This window comes from Cyprinus carpio, chromosome A6 (assembly GCF_018340385.1).
Source record: "Cyprinus carpio isolate SPL01 chromosome A6, ASM1834038v1, whole genome shotgun sequence".
In the NCBI taxonomy this organism is placed as follows: domain Eukaryota; kingdom Metazoa; phylum Chordata; class Actinopteri; order Cypriniformes; family Cyprinidae; genus Cyprinus; species Cyprinus carpio.
Window position 1 is genome coordinate 25,752,792 of NC_056577.1, and position 24,659 is coordinate 25,777,450.

The window sequence follows — 24,659 nt, forward strand, 5'->3', positions numbered from 1 at the left end:
GGCGATTTCAATATTCAACATCAAAAACACCTTCACATTTAGTCCAAGTTCTATTGAAAAAGCCACAGAGATGTAATTTTATAGATATATATAGATATAGGAAAACTGATCAAGTTCAAAGTCAACATAACCAATCATTTATGAGACCCATTTACTTTGAGCTTCTACCTTAAATAACATAACATAGTCATCAGCAGTTGATGACAAACTATCGTAACATTTGCAACATCACATTATTCCACTCACACATTCTCCATGGCTTTCTCACGTGCTTGTGAAGATGCTGGCCAGATTATCACCTTTTGCTAAGCACAGCACCTTCTCATTAAATCTGAGGTTAGATGACCTCTCCACGCTTTCAATGCCTTCTGTCCTTGTTCTTCATTGGCCCCACCAACCCCCAGGTGGTCAGAGACATCTCCAAAATCCTTCTAAAACTCCAAACAATTCAAAACAATTCCAAGATCCAGTCGAGGTGTGAGCTGTATCGTTGCCAGCACCTGGAGGCATCTAGACTTCTTTTCCCTAATCAAGAGTCAGTATGGGGGCAGGGGCGAGCGCCGAGGAGAAACACTCCAAGGAGCTAGAGAAGAAACTGAAAGAGGACGCCGACAAAGATGCCAGGACCGTCAAACTTCTTCTGCTAGGTAACAACACACAAGTGGACTCAGATGACTGTTCAAGTCAAAACATGAAGAATAGCTTCTAGAATAGCATAGATTTAGAAAACAGTATATTGCAGATGTGATTCGAATCCTTTCCATTTAAAACTTCCTAATAATCAGGCAATGACTTCACATTTTGTTTTATCCATTTTTTTTTTTTTTTTTTTGTCATATGAAAGGAACATTAATTATATAAAGCTCAAGATAAAAATTGATGCCTTACGGAAATTCAAACCAAAGTGGAGTCAAACTGGAGACTCATAGATGTGATATTTCTCAATATCTAAATCTTGTTACAAAAGACTCTAAAAGTGACAACATGTATGCCTAGAAAACAACTTGCATGCCAGAATCAAGACGGATTAAAAGTATGCATTTATATTCAACAAAAGTTGTATCTCTGTTTATCATAACTGTGTTTGTCTTTGTCCGTGAGGTGATGTGGGTCAGGGACATGGGACGTCAAGCTTTGACAAGGCTTAGGACAAATATAATAAGCCTCTTAATGTAATCCTCCAAAAGATAAACACAACAGAGGAGAAGGATGTATTCATTAATTCACATTTGCATGCCAAAATAAATAAATAAATAAATCTTACTGTTTGAATGCCTACAGTTTGACAAATCTTAGTGGTGTTACACCTCAAAACACTGGCACAATGTAGATTTATGGTTTTCGAATAGATAAAAAATAATATTATATATATATATATATATATATATATATATATATATATATATATATATATATATATATATATATATATGTACTGGTGCTGTAAAAATTAGCATGTTTATGCATGCAATGAATTTTTTCCGTTTAACTGCATTATTTCTTTTTTATGTCTGTTAATCAAAGAACAAAAGAAAAAAATTTAGTGTTTGATAACTTTACTCAATTTCTGTATATTTCCTACTTGTTGAAACGGCACGGCTAAATATGGCATTTATTATAATGCGTTTATGTGAAGATTGTTTTAAGTTCACATGAATGTAAAATTATTGCAATGTAAAAGTATATTTAAAACTTAAATGTTAGGTGGGATTAATCACAAAAAATAAAAAATATATATATATATCAGTTTCCACAAAAATATTACGCAGGACAACTATTTTCAACATTGATAATAAAAAGAAATGTTTCTAGAGCACTAAATCAGTATATTAGAATTATTTCTGAAGGATCATGTGGCATTGAAGACTGATGTAATGGCTGCTGAAAATTCAGCTTTGCATCAAAAAATATTAAAATAGAACAGTTATTTTAAATTGTAATAATTTCACAATATTACTGTTTTTACTATATATTTTATCAAACAAATTCAGCCTTGGTTCAAAAGCATTTAAAAATCTTACCAACGACGCTTTTGAACAGCGGTGAATACGTATGTAATAAAAATGAATTAAAGCAATAACTGCAATACCAAATCAATTACTATCATCTTCAGGTGCTGGTGAGTCGGGGAAAAGCACAATTGTCAAACAGATGAAGTAAGTGTTAAGTAAAAAAAAAAGTATGTTAATACAATAAATTGGCTAATGCGAGTCTATACTCACTATTAACTCATATTCAGTGCTTTTGCATATGAATAGCTTGGTCCATTAAATGCTTGTTTGTATTTTTCATGACAGAATTATTCACCAAGATGGTTACACCCCTGAAGAGTTCTTGGAGTTCATTGTCATCATCTACAGTAACACCATGCAGTCGATGCTGGCCATTGTGAGAGCCATGACCACACTCAACATTTCCTTTGGAGACGCTGCTGCACAGGTGCTCTACTCAAACACTCAAGCATCCATTAGTCATTTGCATAAATAAACAGATTAAATGTTGGAAAAGAACTGTGGTGATACCATGGCACAACGATGATATCAGATGGTAATACTACGGTATTGAATGATTATGCAATCTGCCTTGTCCAAAAATATAGAATCCCACTTTACTATAGGTGTGTTTAACTACTGTGTATTTATATATGTCAAAAACATTCATTGTTTGGTAGGGGCAGGGATAGGTTCAAAAGTATTAATTACAATTGTAATTCCAGTAATGAATTATAGATATAATTACATACAGATATTTCTTTTAAATGTATGCACAAAACTGTAACTGTGACAAAGCGTAGATGTCCCAGATTAATTACTAAATTCACCCTAGAGTATACAATGTATTATGATTTTTTTTCCTTTGAAACAGTTTTCACTCACAGTAACACATTGAATTAAATGTGAAATTTTTAAGTAGAAAGACTGCATTAGTATTATCTTGTATACTACAAAACAAAACCATAAAAATAGACTATTAGCAGAGGTTATGAATGCTACACATCTAAAAGAGACTATTAAATCATGATGAAGAATTTTACAGTATTTACAGTCACGCACATCATCCCTTTGGAAAAGTCTGTATAGTAGCTAATGCTTAATGCTTAAACACCTTTAGTTACACCAGCCCAAATCCATACAAGCTGACAAATATGTAAAAAAAATTGTTTACCGGTTTGTTTCAGGATGATTCAAGGAAGCTGATGCACTTAGCAGACACCATTGAGGAAGGCAGCATGCCAAAGGAGATGTCTGACATCATCCTGAGGCTGTGGAAGGACTCAGGCATCCAGGCGTGCTTTGACAGAGCCTCCGAATACCAGCTCAATGACTCTGCTGGATAGTATGGCTTTAGAATTAGTCGTTTAAAGCATAAAAATGACAGTTAACAAGGTTTTCATGTACATGATCAAAACAGTAATCAAATCATCTTTGAAACATTAAGTATGCGGAAATACTGTATTGATTCTTACTCTATCTCCAAGTATCTGAATGACCTGGAGAGGTTGGTCAAGCCTGGGTATGTCCCTACTGAGCAGGACGTCCTGCGATCAAGAGTGAAGACCACCGGTATCATCGAGACCCAGTTCTCCTTGAAGGACCTCAACTTCAGGTACACCTAAAATACAAAGAGCCTCCTCAGTCCTAACTATGGCATAAAGTAAACCATCATCATTCATCTTAAAAATCCAAGGAAGTTTAAGAATGCAAAAGGGTCAAGAAGAATTGAGTAACACCAATGCCAATAATCTGCTCTTCGTGGTCTGCAGAATGTTTGATGTGGGCGGTCAGCGCTCAGAGAGGAAGAAGTGGATCCACTGCTTCGAAGGTGTGACCTGTATCATCTTCATCGCTGCTCTGAGCGCATACGACATGGTGCTGGTGGAGGATGATGAAGTGGTAGGTTGTCATTTGTGGTCCATCAATGGAAGTTTTACATGAACTATTACTATGAGGCATTTTATTAATAAACCGTTTCTCCATGTCCTTCCAACCAAAGAACCGAATGCATGAGAGTCTCCACCTGTTCAACAGTATCTGTAATCACCGTTACTTCGCCACCACATCCATTGTACTCTTCCTCAACAAGAAGGACGTCTTCTTGGAGAAGATCAAGAAAGCTCATCTGAGCATGTGCTTCCCTGATTATGATGGTGAGACAGCATTTTGTCTGCAAACAAGAATATAAAATTCATTCTTTAACATATAGATTCTTACAATTGACTTTTACAGTAAAAGAGAAAAACTAAAGATTTTACTTTAAAGAGTATTATTAACACATTTTCCGTAGGGATTTATCATGGAACATCACTTCTAATTATTAAGATATAAATATTTTGGTTTCTGATATGCAAAATCATGCTAAAAATGACAATGCCATGTTTCTCTCAGGTCCCAACACCTTTGAGGATGCTGGTAACTACATCAAGACGCAGTTCTTAGATCTGAACTTGCGACGAGACATCAAAGAAATCTACTCCCACATGACCTGTGCCACAGACACAGAGAACGTCAAGTTTGTGTTTGATGCCGTAACAGACATTATTATCAAAGAAAATCTCAAAGACTGCGGTCTCTTCTAAGCAAGCAATGTGTGAAAAGACACGATTATAATATAATATCATAAATATTAAGTAGTAATATAAGAATAGTATTGCATTATGTTGTTGTAGCATATACAATTTCAATATGTGCATAATTAAAAAGTCTTTCTTCATTTACAGAGCGGCTTAATCAACAAAACCCAATACTGACCCATTGCCCATTGTAGCCTGCTTTCCTCCCTGGGCAATAAGGAATTCTCCTTAGTGCACACACACATATACAAATGCATGAGGGAACTGAATTGATTAAATCTTTAAGATGAATGTATATATAGTTATTGGGCTCTACACTTGATTGAACACACTGCATGTAATTAAATATCTGAGCCTTATACAAATTCATAGCATAGTCATATATACCAAGACATATATGAGGTGTGTTCGGCTCTATTAGTATTATTATTATTATTTTTTGCAGTGATCTGTCCTGTAGATTTACGACTACACTTCACACAGCTGTAAACCAAATAACCGTCCTTCTGAAACACCTGCGTATGCACTTCAAGATAATGTTTTGCAAGAGTACATTCTGAAGTATTTCAGTTATACCTTATAGCAGTTACTGCGTAAAGTTCAGGCTTTTAAGCTGATTGAGAAAAGTTGCGACTTGACTGGGATACAAAGTTCTATATATTTTACAGAGGAGTTATATCACGTTATGTCCCATCAGAATCTTTATGTAAGATGGATGACTTTGATGAAAAGATAGCATTTACTTAGTTGTTTAGCTCAGGAGCAGCTATAGCTGAGAGACAAAGAACACAATTTTTGAGTGCACTGATAAAAATACAACAGCGAATATTGATTAAAATGACACATAAACCATAAACAACCAAGCAAATGTAAATTGAATGAATAAAGCTTCTGTAGAAAAGACTGAACCTGATGTGTTTGTCCTTTAAGTGTCCTGAACGAATGTGATCCAATAAACAACTTAAATCGAGAGAAAAATGGGCTTTAGCATCATAAACCACATTGGGATGGTCGAGTGTTTAATATATAGCCTACTTACATAATATACGAAAAAAAAAAAATCTTGAGAATTTTTAGATTTTAATTTATCATTTTATGAATATTTGTATCATTTGTATATTATAAAATACACACACAACCTGCAAAATAAAAGCCTCTTAACACCTTTATATCCAGGTTTATTAATTTTGAGAAATTTAGCTACAACTTATTGATCCCAGAAAATAACTTTGACATTGTTTTCTGTGATTACTGATTGTAAGCCAGAAATGCTACAGTACTTGTACAGTTAAAACTGTTTAACCCAGAACATTTCCTTTAGAATATCAAGACCTGACTGTACCACTCACTGATGTGAAAAACACTGTATTATGTGTCTTTTGCAGCTCCATCAAGGTAGATTGTTAAACAGTTTGGCAAAGTCATGGTTTTAATTTTGATTTGATCAAATACACCTTTGTCTCGTTAGACTAAAGATTAAATCACAATGAAATCATCAAGCAAATCAACATTAATCTAATCAACTTTAATTAGAATACTTGCATCTGATAAAAACAAATCTGAATAAATATCAACCCCTATTCACTGAGAGTATCCTCTGTATGTGCCCCAAGGAAATTATAATCTGTTATATCAAGGAAATTATTTATTCTCTTATCAGCATACTGATCATTCTCAGAATCCCTTATTTCTGACTTTTGTTCAAAGAACATTTGCACCAACACGCAAGCATTAAAAGTGTTAACAACACATGCATTTCACCTGAGTGACTGCATTATGGCATACTATTGATCCTGAGGACTGAAGAAAAATAAAAATGAGATTTGTTCAAGGCACATGTTTTTTGTTAAATGTAATATTTGGTCCAAAAAATGTCACATTTTTGATGTATTTCATTGTTAATATGCATGTTTGTTTACATACAAAATACAGGAGTGGAGACTAATTACTAGATGTCCAGACCTTATTGAGAGAGAATCTACAGCACTTCCTCGACCTACTGTGTAAAATGTACCAAATTATGAGGTTTGCTCTGTCAAAATAACTTGTGAGTGGAGATTTCACACCTCAAACATGTACGCTACATAACAAAACCTTTCCGATTTTATCACAATAGACTGACACCAGAAAAACAAAATGGTTACACCTTGCAAACCAAGGCATAAAGTGTGAAAAAACAAAGAATGTCATATTGCAAAGTGATTTTTTTTTCAGAATGCAGTTTGATTTGTATGAAATGAAGCCCATCTATTGTGTGTGTTCCTGAAAGGTGTAAAAAAAACTTTTTGAAATATAAAGCTTATTTGAGAGTTTGTTCCTTGAGAAGAAAATCTGAAACATGCATATCATCTCAACCGAGTAGAGCCCTTTATAATACTAGATCAAGTTTCATTAAACATGGCACTGAAGAAAACATGTAACAGTGTGTGAAAACACACTTGATTGCACAATACAGAAATCGATCAGCCCAAAGAATCAGACGCAGTTTTGTAATGGATTTAGGATTCTGAAGAGCCAAACTGCCCTGAATGTGTTTTTTTTTATGCTGTGGACCTTTGCTGGCTGGATCTTAATATGTAGCCAAACCCTAACACCTGGTCCAAATTTAGACAATATATGACCACAGAAGACAACTTTCATGAAAAAAAAAAAAACAACTGGCACTGGTTGATTTGTTGACTGAATATCTTGCCACTTCATGTGCAAAAAGAGACTGAAAAGTTCTCTGAATGGAGAGTTACTGAACCCCTCCAGGGGGTTTATGTGTGTTGAGATGTCCAGGGACAGTACTGATGTCAGGACAGCCCCACCATGTGGTCTATTTGCCTCATGTATATGCTCTTTAGCGGAAGGCTGTAACGTCGCTCTTCAGGAATCCTTTCACACTATTAGACAAATGAAAATAAGTCATTCTTATTTCTATGACCACTTTCAAGATCTATTGTCATGTTCCTGACAAAATACTACTTTAAACACTGTAAGTACATTGTAAATTATGTTTTAGCAGTTTTATGTTTAAATGATCAAGAAACAAAAAGCTGGGAATAGATAATAGATAATAATAAGAGCTGTCAAATCAATTAATTGTGATATATACATAAACATAATTTTACTATTAGTGCAGTCGTGAATGACTGTTGTAAGTGAATGAATCATTATCATTCATATCCATGCACTATTGTTTTTTGACTGTAGCATGAGAAAGCAGCATTTAAGCAAATATCCTTAAAGGGCAAGTTTTGAAGGAGCATATAATTGACTGGACAAGCTGACTGAAAAAACTTACCCCTAAACAAATTTTAGTAAAAGATAGTAAAACTGGTTTCATTTATTAAGATCAACATCACTATTCATATTCATAAGTGGAAGGACAGATACTGTGCATTAAATCAATTTCTTACGTTGCTTATGTTGGCTGGGGGCTTGTTGATAGGCTCTTCACATGGGAATTGGTCTTCCCAACTTTTCTCCCTGAAGCGCTGATCTACTGGCACTATGTGGCCTTCTGTAGTGAAGATGTACTTACTCTCAGACTTGTGCAGTGGGTTGTCTTCATCAAAAAGCTATAAAGGGTTGTAAAATATCAATCAGTGATGGACATGTCAGCTGCATAAAACTTGACAATGTTTGACTGATAAACTTGACTAAAAATGTTTGTAGTTTTTCTAATAAATGTATGGCTAAAAAAGACTAGATGCAAGAAGCGAGAACAGCAGACAACTAACCAGGTAAAGGTATTTGCACGTTTCGCTGAGGAAGAAACTTTCCATGCGATCTTCTTTGGACTTATCCACCACATGATGGAGAGTGGCATAACCACACCTGAGAAGCATATAAACAAAACATCTGTCCTGAGAACATGCCAGAATTCCAATCAAATCACTTCCTAGCATTTTAAACCATATACCTGACTTTGGCATTTTTTTCAAGGCTTTCAAGAATGTCCATCCCAACATGAAGATAAAAAGGATTCTTGGTTGCCTGTAGAAAGTCAAGTTTATCGTTAATTATACTGTAAAGCTGTAAAGTTTAAAAATATGGTTATAATTAAAAAAATGCAGGTTGTACCTGATAGAGTAGGTATGTGGATTCTACTAGTTCTGGTCTTAAAGGGTAGAAGAGAATATCTGGGGCCTGAAGCTGCCAGTTGTATCTTTCCGGAAGAGCGCCGAAACGCTTCCAAATTGCATAGTAGAAGGCATGAAGGCAAATGGCATTTTCAACATCTCCATTCAAAACCTGAACAAACAGAGATGTGTTTCCCTGGTTAGAACACAAATGAACTGAATGGAAAAAGAAAAATAAAGCCTATCAGCAGGTCTCGTTTTAGTTCAACAATCCAAAGTCCAGTCTTGTACTAAAGTATGTCAGGATGTACAAGGTTAAAAAAGCTCTGTATATACACCTGTTTAACGGAAACACACTACAACTAGTTTTTAATATTACATCAGAAAGTTCATGTTCACTATTAATTCAAATGCTCTGTTCTACACAGGTGGAACAGAAACAGAATCTTGTCGGGGTTATTTTCCTAATAAACAAATATACAGAGCAAACAAGTTTTTTGATCAATATAATGGATCCTTGCTATACTAATTTCCTAAAAAAGAAGAAAAAAAATGACAATTGAGAAATTGAGTGAGAGATGCAAAAGTCACTTAAGACACAGTCATACCTGCAGTCCAGGGAAGAATGCCTGCAGAGAGTCAATCCATGTGTTCATGATCTGTCCATTAAACATGTTTACATTCACATAAAGTGGTGGGTCGCCCTCTCCTTCATTACATGCCTCTCTTCTGTAAATAGAAAAAAAAAGTGCACATTTAGGCCCAAGTTTTACCAACAAAAACATAACAGTTTAATAAGAATTCATGAATGAACACCCTGAGGTGTGAGATTAAAGTCTCACACTATAACTTTTGCATATCCATGCAGTTACAGATAATTAATAACAACCTTAAATGTCAACCCAGACTTCAAACAATCAGAACAAAGAATTCATAAGTACAAATCCAATTATGCTTATAATAAATAAACTTGCAACCAGTACATTCATCAACTGTAAACCATGTCACACTTAACCACAGATCCCAAGTGACACACTTTTTCTGCAGTTTAGTTAGACACCCACATGAATACTCCCTTTGAAGCTCAAACTGCAGCCACAAGCAGCTGTGGTCACACATGCACACGTTTATATTCACCCTCTTCTCAGGTGGCTCTGAATGCTCTCGTAAGCTGCAGAGAACATCCTGTTGTCTTCTTTCTCTCCAAACAAGATGTAGGACTTGAGGAGGTACTCATAGAATGAGTCCATGCCGGCACCAAGACCGCTCTGCCTCCCCACCCACTGACCAGTCTGAATGTTCACCACATTCCCTGGAAGATGGACAAGAGAATCAGCACTGGTCAGACAAAAGCGATGTGATCACAAATAAAAGACACTGGATTCAAAACAAAAGAAAAAGAAAAGATCAAGTCAAGTAACTGTTTAAAGAGTTGCTGTCTATTTGCAGGGTCAGAAAGCTCTTGGATTTCATCAAAAATATCTTCATTTTTGTTCTGAAGATCAATGAAGGTCTTACAGGTTTGTAAAGACATGAGGGTAAGTAATTAATGGCAGAATTTGTGGGTGAACTCTAGGGCTGCACGATTAATCGCATGCATTTGTCATGCGTGTCTCATCAGTAAAGCCGGTTCCGTGATTAGCGGTAAATGTCTGTCACCTGTTTTCAAACGGGAGCGGCAGTTAATACACAGAGCCGTAGTTCACTGACAAGCTACGCAATATTCTGTTCATAATTGAGATTAATGGCATTCGATTATGAACACGATATCGCGTAGCTTGTCAGTGAACTACGGCTCTGTGTATGAACTCCCGGTGCATTTGAAAACAGGTGACGGATATTTACCGCTAATCACGGAACCAGCTTTACTGATGAGACACGCATGACAAATGCATGCGATTAATCGTGCAGCCCTAGTGAACTCTCCCTTTAAGATAGGACTAAAACAGATCAAAAAAGCAACCACTTACCCAACAGCCCAGTTTCATTGCTTCTCAAGTTCCAAAGAGCTTTAACAGCCCGCCGGGCAACCCACTCAAATGTAGAATCGCCAATCAGACGGCTCAGAATGCCAAACTCCACGAGCAGAGAGCCCGCCCCTGCTGTACAGGTCTCATTAATGCTGTCAGGAGGGACGCCTTTCTTTAAATTCACCTGCACAAACACATGGTAGGACACCAATATCAAATGAAGCAAATACGAGGCACCATCTCTCTAAAATAGTACTATGCAAGTTGGCCTGACCCTGGGATAGGGGATGCCTGTGCTAGTGTTCTCAAAGGCAGGTAGTAGTCGAACCGCCAGGTCATGTGCCATGTGCAGCAGCTCATTATCATAGTCTTTCAGTGCTATGTCCCCAAATGGGTTCCGTGGATCAGTCAGCAGAATATGGGCCGAGATCAAACTGCCAAGAATTCTGAAAAGGGAACACAAGTTAACAACACAGATCCTGTTTTGAAAACATTTTTTTTTTTTTTTTTTTTTTTTTTTAGGAGGAAGGCAATAGTAGCAGATCAGCATAATTATTGCATTGCCTTATGAAGGATTTGTTTCTTCTACAGAAAAGCCCAACTTTAAAACAAAAAAAGTTAAGTCAATTATTAACATTATCTAACAACTTTTTATATAAAAAGTTTAACTCAATAATGACAATTATGTCATAATTTGTTCACTCTCATGATACAAACCACTAAACAGACTCACTTAAAAAGATCCATTAAAGGGAATTACTGCACCTAATGTTGGCTTCAAAGACTTGAACAGTGGAGTCCTTGTCAAAAGAGACAGTGTCAATCACAAGCCTAACAGCTCGATGGAACTCTGTCACATTTCCAAGAATCTGCAGGAATGGACAGCAAAACTTTAAGTACATAGTGCATTAATGTACATGTCTGACTACTGAGTTATGCTGAGGTGACACAGAAGTGAAAAATTCCTGAGATCATTTGTAATTAATAGTCCTGTAACAAGATGCATAGTTTGTTCAGCTGAGGCCATATCTTTTGTTGTTGTTTTTTTACCAGATAACAAAGTAAATCGCAAGCTCAGATAAACTCAAGGTTGTTTACTGGAACACACTTATGAAAACAGCTACTCCTTTTCTCTCTTGCCTTCTAGTGAAGGACACAGAATGGGCCTTATTCATGAAACATGAGCAGAACAAATTTTAGCAACGGTTTCGAAACATGACCGTGTAATTTATGTTGTAGAACAAAAAGTCTCTTCCAGTAAAATAAACCACAGACCTTTTCTCATAAATCATAAACCAGCAGTTTAGAAGATTATGCTATTAAGCAGTTCAGCTGAATTTTGTTGCAGCTTAGACAAAACTACAAATACTAAAGCATCCTTTTACTGACAGTATAAAAGCCCAAAACATTACTTTAAAACTAAAAAGCTTATTCAATTATTAAAACTATCTCACAATTTTTTTTATAAGAAGTTAAACTCAAGCCATCTGTACAATAGGCTGACTTACCAAAAGCGTATCAAGAGCATCGATGAGGGTCAAAGAGTAGTTTCCAAGGACATCGTTGATGTTGATATTTGATCTAGGAGAAACACACAAGCAAATGTATCTTAGGTTCATTTTTCAAATACATTGGGTTATAATAAATCCAGGTACTGGATATGACAGACATTTTAGATCTCATATTCACAGACCTTGGGGCTGATTTAGAAAGTTACAACTTGTTACTTGTTCTAATTAAATACAAGTGACATTAACTGCATGATTTGTACAATCTTAGAAATGTACATTTATTATTATTTCTGATAAAAGATCACTATGAAAAGTGCTACACAAATAAATGTTTTGTTCGTTTGTTTATTTTTAATTATCATCGAATTGCTACACTTCTGTTATCAAAAGACTAAAGAAAAAAGCTTGATGAGCCACATTTTTGTGAATTAGGAATGTCATTCCCACTCAGGGCACTTCTTTATCAGAACAATGCAGGTATGAAGAAGGAAATACAGAGTTAAAGTGTAGATGAATATATCCATATTTAATTATTTTTTTCCCCCACATTCAGATCTCAGTCAGTTCTTCCCGAGTATATATTAAAGCTTATAGCAGTCAAAAGACCTAAGAGCAATAATAATGACATTACGCTGCACCAAGGTGGCTGTTTTGAAGGGAGCTATGGATTAGTCAGTAACTTACGGGTTGAGCACGTCAGGCCCTCGACCTTCACAAGCTATAGGGTTCAGTTCATCCTCTGGAAAGGCAAATTTCATGTAGTTATCATATCCGAAATAAAACATGTCTCGCGCCATTCCCCTCATCTTCACTTTCAGCGCGTCAGGAAAGGAGCTGTACTTTCTTTCGTATTCATCTCTGCCCTCCTGAAAGAAGCTGAGGTAGGACTTCTTCGGTGAATTCCCACTAATCTTGGAGCAGGTATTTGCTTGGGGGTTTCTGTTATCGTACATGTGCTGTGACCAGGCGTTAGTTTTGACGGTGGCTCCGTCGCCATCCTTGAGAAGTTCAATCTTGTGTAAGTTGAACGTGAATTTGATGGGGAAGTCAAAGCCCCAGCTGGGTCCCAGTCCAAATACTAGCCACACCGCGCAATTCAGCAGCACCCTCAAAACGAGAAGACCCACGACTATTGACCTCCATTGCATCTTTGCCTGCTGTCGGCCTTAAAAGTCATAATTCACTTCGACGTCGCGACTTATCGAAGTGCAAAAGTCAACAGTTTTCCTCCTGCTTTCAGTTCTCACACACTTCCTGTCAACAAACCAGCCCCTCCCTGATCCTCAACGCTGATTGGCCAGCCGCCGGTAACGTCATGACGGAGAGAGCAAATGATTGAAAAACAGGCCAATCACACAAGTAAGCAGCGGAAATGTCGTGGCAGCTCAGATAAAAGCATCCCTGCATTTCTAAGCCAATGAGAAAATCACATGTGTGCTGTGAAAATGTACACAGTCTTATCTGTTTAGTTGTAACTACTCCCACAGTAAACCGCTACCACCTCCACTACTAATGCTACAATTACCTAATAATAATATTATTATTAATAATAATTATAATAATAATAAATGTTAATGGTAAAAACCCCTATTTGAGAATTTATTCAGTATTTTATGAATTTGATATTGAAATAAATAGTGAAATACTTCACATACTGGTTAATAAAAAAATCGTATAGGTCGTATAAAAAATACAGTACAGGTCAAAAGTTTGGAAACATTACAATTTTTAATGTTTTTGAAAGAAGTCTCTTCTGCTCATCAAGCCTGCATTTATTTGATCAAAAATACAGAAAAAACAGTAATATTGTGAAATATTATTACAACTTAAAATAATAGTTTTCTATTTGAATATACTTTAAAAAAAATATTTTTTCCTGTGATGCAAAGCTGAATTTTCAGCATCATTACTCCAGCCTTCAGTGTCACATGTAACATCCAGTCTATCACATGATCATTTAGAAATCATTCTAATATTCTGATTTATTATGAGTGGTTGGAAACAGTTCTGCTGTCTAATATATTTGATGAATAAAAGGTTAAAAAGAACTGCATTTATTCAAAAAAAAAAAAAAATCTAATAATATATATTCTAATAATATATTTTCTTTACTATTACTTTTTATCAATTTAACACAACCTTGCTGAATAAAAGTATTGATTTTATTTAAAAAAAAAAAGAAAAAAATGACTGACCCCAAATTACTGACCAGTAGTGTATACTGTTATTACAAAATATTTATATTTTAAAAACATAGCTTCTTTTTTTTTTTTTTTTTTTACTTTTTTTTTCATCAAAGTATCCTAAAAAAGTATCACATATTCTGAAAAAATATTAAGCAGCAGAACTGTTTCCAACTTTGATAATGAATCATCATATTGGAATGATTTCTAAAGGATCATGTGATAATGATCCTAAAAATTCAGCTTTGCATCACAGAAATAAATGATAATTTAAAGTATAATAAATGTAATAACAATTATTTTAAATTGTAATAATATATCTCAATATTACATTTTTTTTCTGTATTTTTGATCAAATAAATGCAGACTTGATGAGCAGAAGAAACTTCTTTCAAAAACATTAAAAATAGTAATGTTTCCAAACTTTTGACCTGTACTGTATATATATATATATATATATATATATATATATATATATATATATATATATATATATATACACACACACACACACACATATACACACACACACACACACACACACACACACACTGTATACAGTACTAGTACTATAAAGTACACAAAAAACTTAATTACAAATACCACATTAACTGTTTTTAGTAATTAGAAAGAATTTTTTTACAAGTTAAAATTTTAAACCAAAACCGTTAAAACATGTAGGCTGATTTTAAATAGAAATAGCACTAGCAATGTGTTTTGAGATTTAATTAGCAGTAGCTGTTTGAAAGAAAAAAAAAAGTACTGCACCTTTCAAACTTGGAATGTGAAAACCTGAGATAGCATATCCATGTATAGCTTTTTCATACTTGATTCACCATAACTTGAGATAATAAAAATAAAAATCAACCACAACAATGCAAGATTCCTCCTACATGTTGACAATCTATTTATTGGTTCATTATATTTACAAAAGTGCATTGATAATAGTGGGGTTTGCAACATTTGCCTCTTTTCACAAATATTTAATTGATAATGACAACAGTACAATAATCTACCTTAAAAAGCATGCCTTCAGTTCTTGCAGTTCAAAGTAAGCTGTCTTTATCCAATCTAGTTCCAGGCAGGCACACCCGGTATACTTTTCATCTTGAGGGACAGATACACTGCACAAGGCACTTTAACTTCACCTACTCTCTCTCTCTCAGCTCATCAACAGGATGCAAAGACTTCATCGAGCTCAATGAATACCTTTACCAGCAAAACATTCATCCTCTCAAATATAATTACACTCACTTCTGTAAAAATCTTTCTGAATCTTCATTTAAACTGTTTATTTACTGGACTGCTCCTCATATTTAAATATTACAGACTGCTCAAGAGACAATTTGGGCGGGGAGAAAAGGAAAGAAATAAAAGCAACAGTCCAAACGATATTACACGCTCTCAAGAGCATAATCTGACAGACTGGAGGAAAAAGGCAGAACACGATATTAAAGTTTGATTTTTTTTTTTTTTCTCAGTTTTTTAATATATTTGTTCAGGAAACCCCAAGTGGAGACCACTGGAGCTGCTGGGATTTGCAAAACCATGAATCCATAATGTTCATCTGACAGCAGGCTGTAAGAGGTGGAGAAACTCATTCTGCAGACTACTGTCTTTTAGCGACTGATGTACCTTTGACATAACTGATGCAGTTGGGAGGAGGAGCTTGTGAAGAATTATGGGAACAGACAAGCAGGGTAGTGTGAGGGGGGGCAGTATGGAGAACTGTACAGTTTCACAAAGTGAGCAGGATGTGGTGTGAGAGTAACATGGCAGCGGATAAACTTGGGCCCTCTGAAGACACTTTCAGCTTCTTCTTGACTTTGAGTGCTGGATTAGCCACTGAAGTGTAATGTCTGTGAGGTTCAGGGGACATAACAGTGTAATTTAAGAAAAGGTTAGCAACATCATATAGCAGACAAAACAACTCATCCTCATTACTTACCAATGTTATCTTTCTCTTTGCAGGAAATAGAGTAGCAGCAGATCTCCCGGTCTTGAATAGCAGCCAAGTTCCTAAAGAAATAGCACAGGAGACAGGATAAATAAAACAATTTGTATGGCATGGTTTCATTTGAGGCCAACTAGTTATTTCAGGATAAACTGTCAACTGAGTCCTGCAACAAGAGCACACAGGAAATAATGAAGCACATGTAACTCTTAGCCAGTAGATGGCAATAATTCTTGCAACAACATGAGACCCCCAAATCACACAACCTTTCCTTTTCATACAGACTGCTGGTTAAAATCCGGTCTAGACATTGTGACTGATCTCATTCTCACACAATTCACTGAAAACACGAAAAGAAACCTCAATCTGACACTGGCATAAAAAATGTGGTGACATTGTGTGAATAAAATGTATGCGATTATTTTACTCAAGAGAGAACTGAACCTGATTTTTACAAATAGAGCATTCCTTTAAAACGAAGATAAAAATAAATAAACTGAGATGGCCAGAGCCAGTAATGCAATTATATTCAGTTTTCTATAATGGCAAGGTAATCTTATTAGCATCATATGATTTGGCAGAATGTGATCAGAGACTGTAAAAGCAATCTTCATTCCAGTAGCTCTCAATGCAGCAGCTTCAGTAATAAATGTCCTACCTTACCTTCAAATTCAAGAACATGCATGAGAATGGACCAGTTATTGATTAGTATAAAAAGCTATATTGGTTAAAAGTTTATTTCCCCACCTACCCACGTGACCAAGATGACATTGGCTGAAAATGAAATTAATTTTCTTCTTTTTTTTTTCATTCAACATTCTAATGTAAACAGTGTGCATAAATCTATTTAAGTAAGTATGTTCAATTTTTATTACTTTAATTCAAAAAGCCAACTGGGAAACATCTACTGCATGTGTAGTGTTTCACACGCAGCTCCTTACATTTTTTCAATTAGCTGTTTCTCATCCAACGCATTAGGTAGATCTCTCTTATTCCCAAGCACCAACACCTAAAACACAAATACATTCATAAGAACTGATGCAATGAAGATGTCTGAGCAATGATGCACTGTAAAAACAAAGACAACTGGCTTACAGGGATTCCTTGTAACTGTGGCTTGTCTAAAAGATTGTGCAGCTCATTTCTGGAAGCTTCAACCTTCTCCCGGTCTGCTGCATCCACCATGTACCTTTGAGAGAAAGTGGAGAAATGAAAGGATGCACATTTTATTACTTGATAACTGAGAATACTTGCCTCTTTCCCTCATTGAAGAAGGATGGATAGATACTTACACTATTGCATTCACTCCACGACAGTATCGCTCCCACATGCTCCTGAACCTCGGCTGACCTCCTATATCCCAGACCTGCACAATAATCAGACCCATGTTAGTTTCAATATGTATTATTTACAATTAATCTTGCACCTTATATTTCTCCTGAATCCCAAGAAGCCAAGATTAATCATTAGGACCAAACCTTGATGGTGACGTTGCCTTTCGTGACCTTCCTCATGTTGAACCCGACCGTTGGAATCATGTCTTCGCTGAACTGGCCTGACTGGGGGGGGGGGGGGGGGGGAGACATAGAGAATATTAACTCATGGAGTTGGATTTGTGGTGAATTGCTTTCATTATCTCACCTAAAAACTGAGAACTTGTGCTGCTCCTCAGGAAGATATATGTGCTCAGAACACACATGTAAAGTCATCTTTTGAAAGTGAAAGTCGTGACATGAAAGTGATCTGCAATGTATAACTTTGTTTTATTGAAAAATATGTGTAATGGAGAGACAGGTTTTTGTACAGTTTCTGTGGCAGTTTGCAGCAGTGAGAAGTGAACACACCGTGAACACACACCCGGTGCAGTGGGCAGCTATATCCAGCGCCCGGGAAGCAACTGGGGGTTCAGTGCCTTGCTCAAGGGCACTTCAGCCATGGTACTGAGGGTGGAAAAGAGCGCTGTTCATTCACTCCCCCCACCTACAACTCCTGCCGGCACAGAGATTTGAACCTGTGACCTTCTGGTTACAAGTCCAATTCTCTAACCATTAGGCCACAGCTGCCCCCTTTTAGCTCAAGGTGCACACCTAAATGGTCAAATACATGAAAAAATGTGTACAAATGCTGCGCTTAGTGTTTATTCATGTATACATTCATCAGTCATGTAATAAATTAACCTAAAGAGTTGAGAATGAAACGTGTAACGGTAAGTTGGATCCATGCAGCTCTTAAAGTGACAGCAGGCTATTTTCCTGCTGCGACTGTGTGCTTATTAATCAAAAAACAAAAGACAAATTCAAAATCACACACTTCTTTTGAGTGAAGGATTTTTGTAGCTTTAATAAGAAACAAAAAAGTTTCATTCTTACAGTGAAGACTACTATGCTGTTTTATTTTACATTTGATTATTAATTTCTGGCTGTAAACTGCTTGACACTTGCATAAAAAAAAACATTTAAGCACATTTTGTTTCATTTGTATATTTTTATGCTATTGTATTCATCCTTTGCTTTTTTATTACTGTCTGACAGTTTAATTATTTTCAATAATTTTGATGACTTTTTGTCTGTTTGTTTGTTTGAAATTCCGCTGGTCTCTGCAATGTAGATGTCATAGCAACCTTATTTACAGAAAATACATATTCAGTATCACTTATCTTTAAATAAATCACTCATATAAAGTTTTGGTCATATGGCCCCCTCATAATCCTGTTAAATAACTGTGATCACAATATTGACCAAAATAATCATGATTATGATTTTTGCAATAATCGAGCAACACTACAGTATTGTACACAAAAACTTGCAATCGACACCATCATGGCACCAAACGTTAACTGTTTGAGAACTTGTAATTTAGAATTTCTTACATTCATCATGTTTATTCAAACAACTTATTCAATCTCAAAAAGAAATCTGTTCACCCATTTAGCAATTAATTCTTTTTATTATAAGTCACGTCACTGATAACCACTAATGAGCCAGGACTATTCTAACATCTCACATCTCAACCACAAGACCAGCTCTCTTGATATGAATCAGTTTTGATCAGGACTTGAAAACGGAAAAAAAAAATTCAATCGGCTCGCTCCGAACAGAATCAATATTTTAATGTTTTTGTTCCTGCGTTCCTCTGATATTATTACCGTTCTAAAAAACGGTTCGGGTGGAAGAAATACTGGTTAATAACGTTATTTTTTTAAAAACGATTTTCTTTGACTATAATTTGCCTAATAATAATAATAATAATAATAATAATAATAATAATAATAATAATAATAAAGTACAGCGTTTTCTTTACTCAAAAAGAAAAAACAGGAAGAGATCTGGTAACGTTAGCCTATAACCCGCTGCTCTTAGTCACAGCCAATACAGCATCATCTTTTCTAGATTTTGGCCAAATGTAGGCTACTAAACAAACAAACAAAAAAAATCTATCAACACTTTAAAAACATTAATGTATTTTTAAAATATTTAAAAATATTTGCTGCATTGTTAAAAAAAAACACTTGTATAAAGACTGCGTTTTGAGATTGAAAAAAAAAAAAAAAAACATAAGTTGCAGCTCACGTCGCATTTTATTAGCCTATTACTTTCCGAAAAAATGAAGGCTAAAATGCCTGTAGGTTAAAGCAAAATGATTACAAACATTATAAAAACAGTTATTAGTTTCTCTCCAAAACAAATCCTCTCAAGTTTAGGCTATAAAAATGTCAATCCAAAAACAAATTAAAAAAAGTTCCCACAGGTATGTTTTCGTCATGAGTTTAGGTTGTCTTTAACTAGGGATGTAACGATTAACCGTGAGCTGGTTGAAAATCGACTCAAATATGTGACTATTCAAACCAGTTGAGATTCCAAACAAATTGCAAGTCTTTAGAAAAGTTTAGATTGTATTTTTTTATTTTCATCTTGCCACTGTATAATGCATATTAAAGTTCATAAGTGCAGCGCTGCTTTGTTTACAGCGGAAACCAAGCAAACACTTTAAGCGCCACCTGCTGGCAGAGAGTGAATCTCCATCTCATTCAGCTTGTCTGCTGTTTCTGTTTCATGCAGATATTTTTTATTTATAGTTTCACAAAACTGAAGTTAAACTATTCTGTTTTTGCTTCAAATTTCAAATTTATACAATCTAATTTAGATTAAAAACTGCTCATGTTGCATTTGTGCAGCATCTTTGTTTGGATCATGATTAAAATGCAGTGGTTGTCTCTCATTTTAAAGGAAAGAGCACAGACAAAGCCTTATTTTGTTTATATGAAGATATTTAATTTGTGTTACTTTTTTATTTGATTTGTGGCTTGTTTTAAAAATTTCAATTTAGTTTTGTTATTTACCTTATATTTACATTTTGTTATTTAGCAGACGATTTTATCGACTTAAGCGACTTACAAATGTGGAAAATAGAAGCAATCAAAACCAACAAAAAAGCAATAGTATGCAGGTGCTATGTTAGTATATGATTATTAGTATTATATTTCAATTTCACAAAGAAATGTGCAGAATTTTGTCCAAGCAATAATAAAAGGACACATTTAATTTATAATTTGTCTTAAATCTCATTTTGTTAAAAGAAAAATTGTGAATCGAATCGAATCGTAAATCAAAATCGTGAATCAAATCGAACCGTGAGTTGAATGAATCATTACATCCCTATCTTTCACTGTATGAAGCATTTACTTTGAAGCTACTCAACATTAACATCAATTCTATGAACTGGTCTCCACATCAAAATCCTCTTCAGTTGAACCGAACAATATCAAACATCCAAGGGAAATTTTCCCAACCAATGAATATTCATATTACATGATGCAAAATGCAAAAATGTGTGACCAATTCATGAAGTTTAGGTGATGAATCTGACTTATATAGTCACATGATATGTACGCCACTGCTTATGAAGGGGCTCCAGGTTTTAAGACTTCCCTTTCATACTCGTGATTCATAATCATGCCAGAAATGCAGAAGACCTTGAGCTTAAAGAACTCTCCCTCAAAAGGTCAATCAGACCTTTTTGGGAGAGAAACATTCTGAAAATTCCACACATGCTCTCCAACAGTTTGAGGGAAGTGATTACAGAAAACAGAACTACAAATAAAACATCATACTAGGAAAATGTGCACACTGAACACCTCTTTTGAGAGACACAATTGAAATCTGAAAGGCTTTCTTAGTTTACCACATTAAAAGACACATTTCAACCTTACACTATCTAGCCTTCTACCAATGCAGACAAAGAAATGTAACTGAAATACTGTGACTGGCACATTATGTTATTTTGTACTCATGCACCAAATCACATGATGGGGACGACACTTGACCAGGAAGAACCGCATTAAAATGTGTCTGAGTCTTGTGACTAATGCCAGAAACTCCCACATTGTCTAAATTCACACAAACACACACACACATATATACAATGCATCCCAAAATGCAGACACAGACAAATGGTGGTACTCCATGTTGATCTTTAGGTGATTGATAAACCATGACAAATTTTAAATGGTAATGTTCATTTGAACTTTATATTCATCAAAGACTCCTGAAAACAATTATCACCATTTCCACAAAAAATTAGGCAGCACAACTGTTTTCAACATTGATTCAAAGAAACTTGTAATAATAGAAAAAAAACCCTGGATCATCCAAGGAACACTATCTATGCAGAGCACTATCATTAAGACATAAAAAAAGAGGTTGAATGACTCTCACACCATACCATGCACTAAAAACAAAATCAGACTGGCACCCAAACATAAAATGCCTTTAAAATGCACCAAAACACAAGGTACTGCAATTCTGCAACTATTCTTTAGATAAGAACTGATTCTATGAGACTTGTTATAGCACTTGTATATTATTGCTCTTTTGTTGTTTTTGATTGCTTCCATTGTCGTCATTTGTAAGTTGCTTTGGATACAAGTGTCTGCTAAATGTCTAAATGTAAATGTAAAATGTCCATCTTAATGGGAAAATTATTAAAGACAGATCAAATAACTCAGAAAATCTGTTTCTTCACCATTTATGAATGTTTTTTCATTATTGCACAATACTATTATAATTAATTACACTAAACCTTTAACTACCTGACCAGCTGAACTGTATTTTCTATGTACAAAAATCACTTTTGTGCTTTGTTCTGTCTTTAGATAGGATTAAGATCAGGGTTAGGAATGATCTTGCAGAATAAGTCCTACTTTCTTGAGGGTGTAGGTTATATACTTTTTTTTTGTCCCCAAATGTGGTCCAGTCAGACACAGGGCACTAGTTGCACCAACAATGCAACACAGATGAACAGTACTTACTATTAGGAACTTATTAGTGACATCTAGGCTTATGCAGAACAAGCATCAAGCAGCATGTCACCGTCTTGCCTATATAATGTGCAAAGAACTCACTTTTGATCGATGATACCTGCATGGGTGAATGCTGATGTTGCGGAGAAGATAAGAAAGCAAGATGACTCATGTGCTTCCAAGACCACACATCCAGTTTCCCAACAGCAAAAACAAGCTCATCAAAGGAACAACAACAACAGGATATTTGAGCATGAAATCCTGTACAACCACTGATTTATTAACTGAAATATTAAACAGCCTTGATTAATATTATTCTTCTTTAAGGGTGCACGCAGTACATTTTTGTTCATGTTTATGTGGCTCTTGTTTGCTCGTATAGTACCAGTGATTTGGAACTTTATACGGACAACTTTTAGTGTAAATGCATGAAGTCTGTTTACTAATGGTTGCTACTTTGAAAAGTGTCTGTTTTTCTGACTTTCATACACTTCCATATAATAGACATTCTTTAATCCAATTTCATGTTGTTGGTAGTTTGTGTTTCATGCAGATATGACTGCTACCATGTTCTGTTACCAGAAAGGTATGGCTGTATTCAGGACACCATTATGGTGCATCTTTAATGGTTGTGTTGCTTTTAATTGTTATTATTAATAATAGCAAATGTATCAATTGCATGATTGATCATGTAAAGCCAACATGGTGGGGCCCATGATGGGGTGACCCACTCTATGTAAAATAAACCTGATTTAAAAAATAAAACAAAAGCTACACACACACACCCGGAGTCATTACATCATCATGTTTCTCAAAAGTGTTGTTGATTTCGGAATATGTTTTTTGAATATGTCACTCTAATCATTCCCGCGTGAATTATTCTTTACTTCTCGGCTCTTTCATGACCAAAACACTCCTTATGCATCCATAACACAATCAATACATCCAGTAGGTTTAAGTTGCCACAAGCAGTAGGATTATAATTTCTCTCTAGAACTCAGATCTAGAAAACAAATGATTAAACTGAGTTGACATTATTACAAGATTTTTTCGCGTCAGAGATATGGGGAGCTCATTTTGCCATATGTATTTAGTAAACTGTCAACAGAAGTCAAAACACTACGCAATCAAATTATTGGTGGTCATCTAAGAGCTAATGTTAGCCGGGTAGCTTTCCCAAAACCGTAGAATTACGGCCCCTGAGTAGGTCTTGCCTAATCATAAACTGTAAATTTAAATAAATTTAGCTTCATTATCTATTATCTGTAAGCAAGCGTGTTACGTGCCTGGTGTACTGGACTGACATTCCGTACCTTGGATCTAGCTCATGCTAACCGCAAGCACTCACCGCGATTACGTTAACAAACGTCGTTTTCCCCGAATACTGCAGTCCGACGAGGGTTAACTCCATTTCTTCCTTCCAAAATAGAGCCTTAAACCAGTCCAGGAGGCGGTTAATGAGTGCCAACATTTTGATGCTTGATTAAACAGGTCTGTGTTGTTTGCAATGTTTTTCACAACTAGAATCGTAACGTAGTGTTTGAGAGGAACTGGCCACTGTCATATGACTGTGAAACGTTTGCGAACTCAGTGTGTGTTCAAAAGCGTTAAAGCTGCACCACTCTTGCGCAGGCTTGCAGTTCCGGCGAAAAGTCTTTTAAGCTAATGTCAAAAATTTAAATAAAATTTAAATTAAAAAAATTATTAAATTAAAATAATAAATTAGAAATATGTTTCATTGTTTATGTTAACTAATATAGTTAATTAATGTTAAAATTTTAATATATTAATGTTAATTTTATTAACTGTGTTTGTTTTGATGTCCCAGTTTGTTGTTCCCATTATGCAAGTTATGTTGTACCTAAAATATATTTAGCATGTGTTACGGTACACTAAACAATAATAAAATGATGACCCTAATACAGTTTTAATAATTGGAAATAAGATGTACACACAATTCCAGTGACAATATTTAAAATATTTCACACATACAAAAGCATAGTCAAAACCTAACATGCAACAACAAGACAAATAGTTTTTTTTAGCAAAAGTATTCAAATGATGGATTTTATATGTACAGAAGAACCTAGACTATAAAAAGTGGAC

General features: G+C 35.2%; 3 protein-coding genes across 3 annotated transcripts; 1 reads left to right on the forward strand and 2 right to left on the reverse strand.

Moving 5' to 3' along the window:
• Positions 1-276: 276 nt before the first annotated feature.
• Positions 277-5,478, forward strand: LOC109091073 (guanine nucleotide-binding protein G(t) subunit alpha-1). The gene is made up of 8 exons (XM_042758718.1): positions 277-647; positions 2,114-2,156; positions 2,298-2,439; positions 3,179-3,336; positions 3,439-3,606; positions 3,764-3,893; positions 3,994-4,147; positions 4,386-5,478. Exons 1-8 carry the CDS (start codon positions 542-544, stop codon positions 4,574-4,576), a joined length of 1,092 nt encoding a protein of 363 aa, XP_042614652.1. The 5' UTR covers positions 277-541; the 3' UTR covers positions 4,577-5,478.
• Positions 5,479-6,074: 596 nt separating this feature from the next.
• LOC109091492 (ER degradation-enhancing alpha-mannosidase-like protein 1) lies at positions 6,075-13,447 on the reverse strand. Its single transcript, XM_042758717.1, has 12 exons — positions 12,803-13,447; positions 12,116-12,188; positions 11,373-11,476; positions 10,882-11,053; positions 10,608-10,791; positions 9,775-9,949; positions 9,246-9,366; positions 8,639-8,809; positions 8,478-8,551; positions 8,296-8,392; positions 7,972-8,133; positions 6,075-7,455 (listed from the first exon to the last, which is right to left on the reverse strand). The coding sequence occupies exons 1-12, from the start codon at positions 13,264-13,266 to the stop codon at positions 7,366-7,368; spliced, it is 1,887 nt and encodes a 628-aa protein (XP_042614651.1). The 5' UTR covers positions 13,267-13,447; the 3' UTR covers positions 6,075-7,365.
• Positions 13,448-15,184: 1,737 nt separating this feature from the next.
• LOC109091497 (ADP-ribosylation factor-like protein 8B-A) lies at positions 15,185-24,156 on the reverse strand. Its single transcript, XM_042758719.1, has 7 exons — positions 23,902-24,156; positions 17,734-17,814; positions 17,548-17,621; positions 17,351-17,444; positions 17,197-17,264; positions 16,250-16,320; positions 15,185-16,160 (listed from the first exon to the last, which is right to left on the reverse strand). Exons 1-7 carry the CDS (start codon positions 24,022-24,024, stop codon positions 16,111-16,113), a joined length of 561 nt encoding a protein of 186 aa, XP_042614653.1. The 5' UTR covers positions 24,025-24,156; the 3' UTR covers positions 15,185-16,110.
• Between the last annotated feature and the right edge of the window lie 503 nt (positions 24,157-24,659).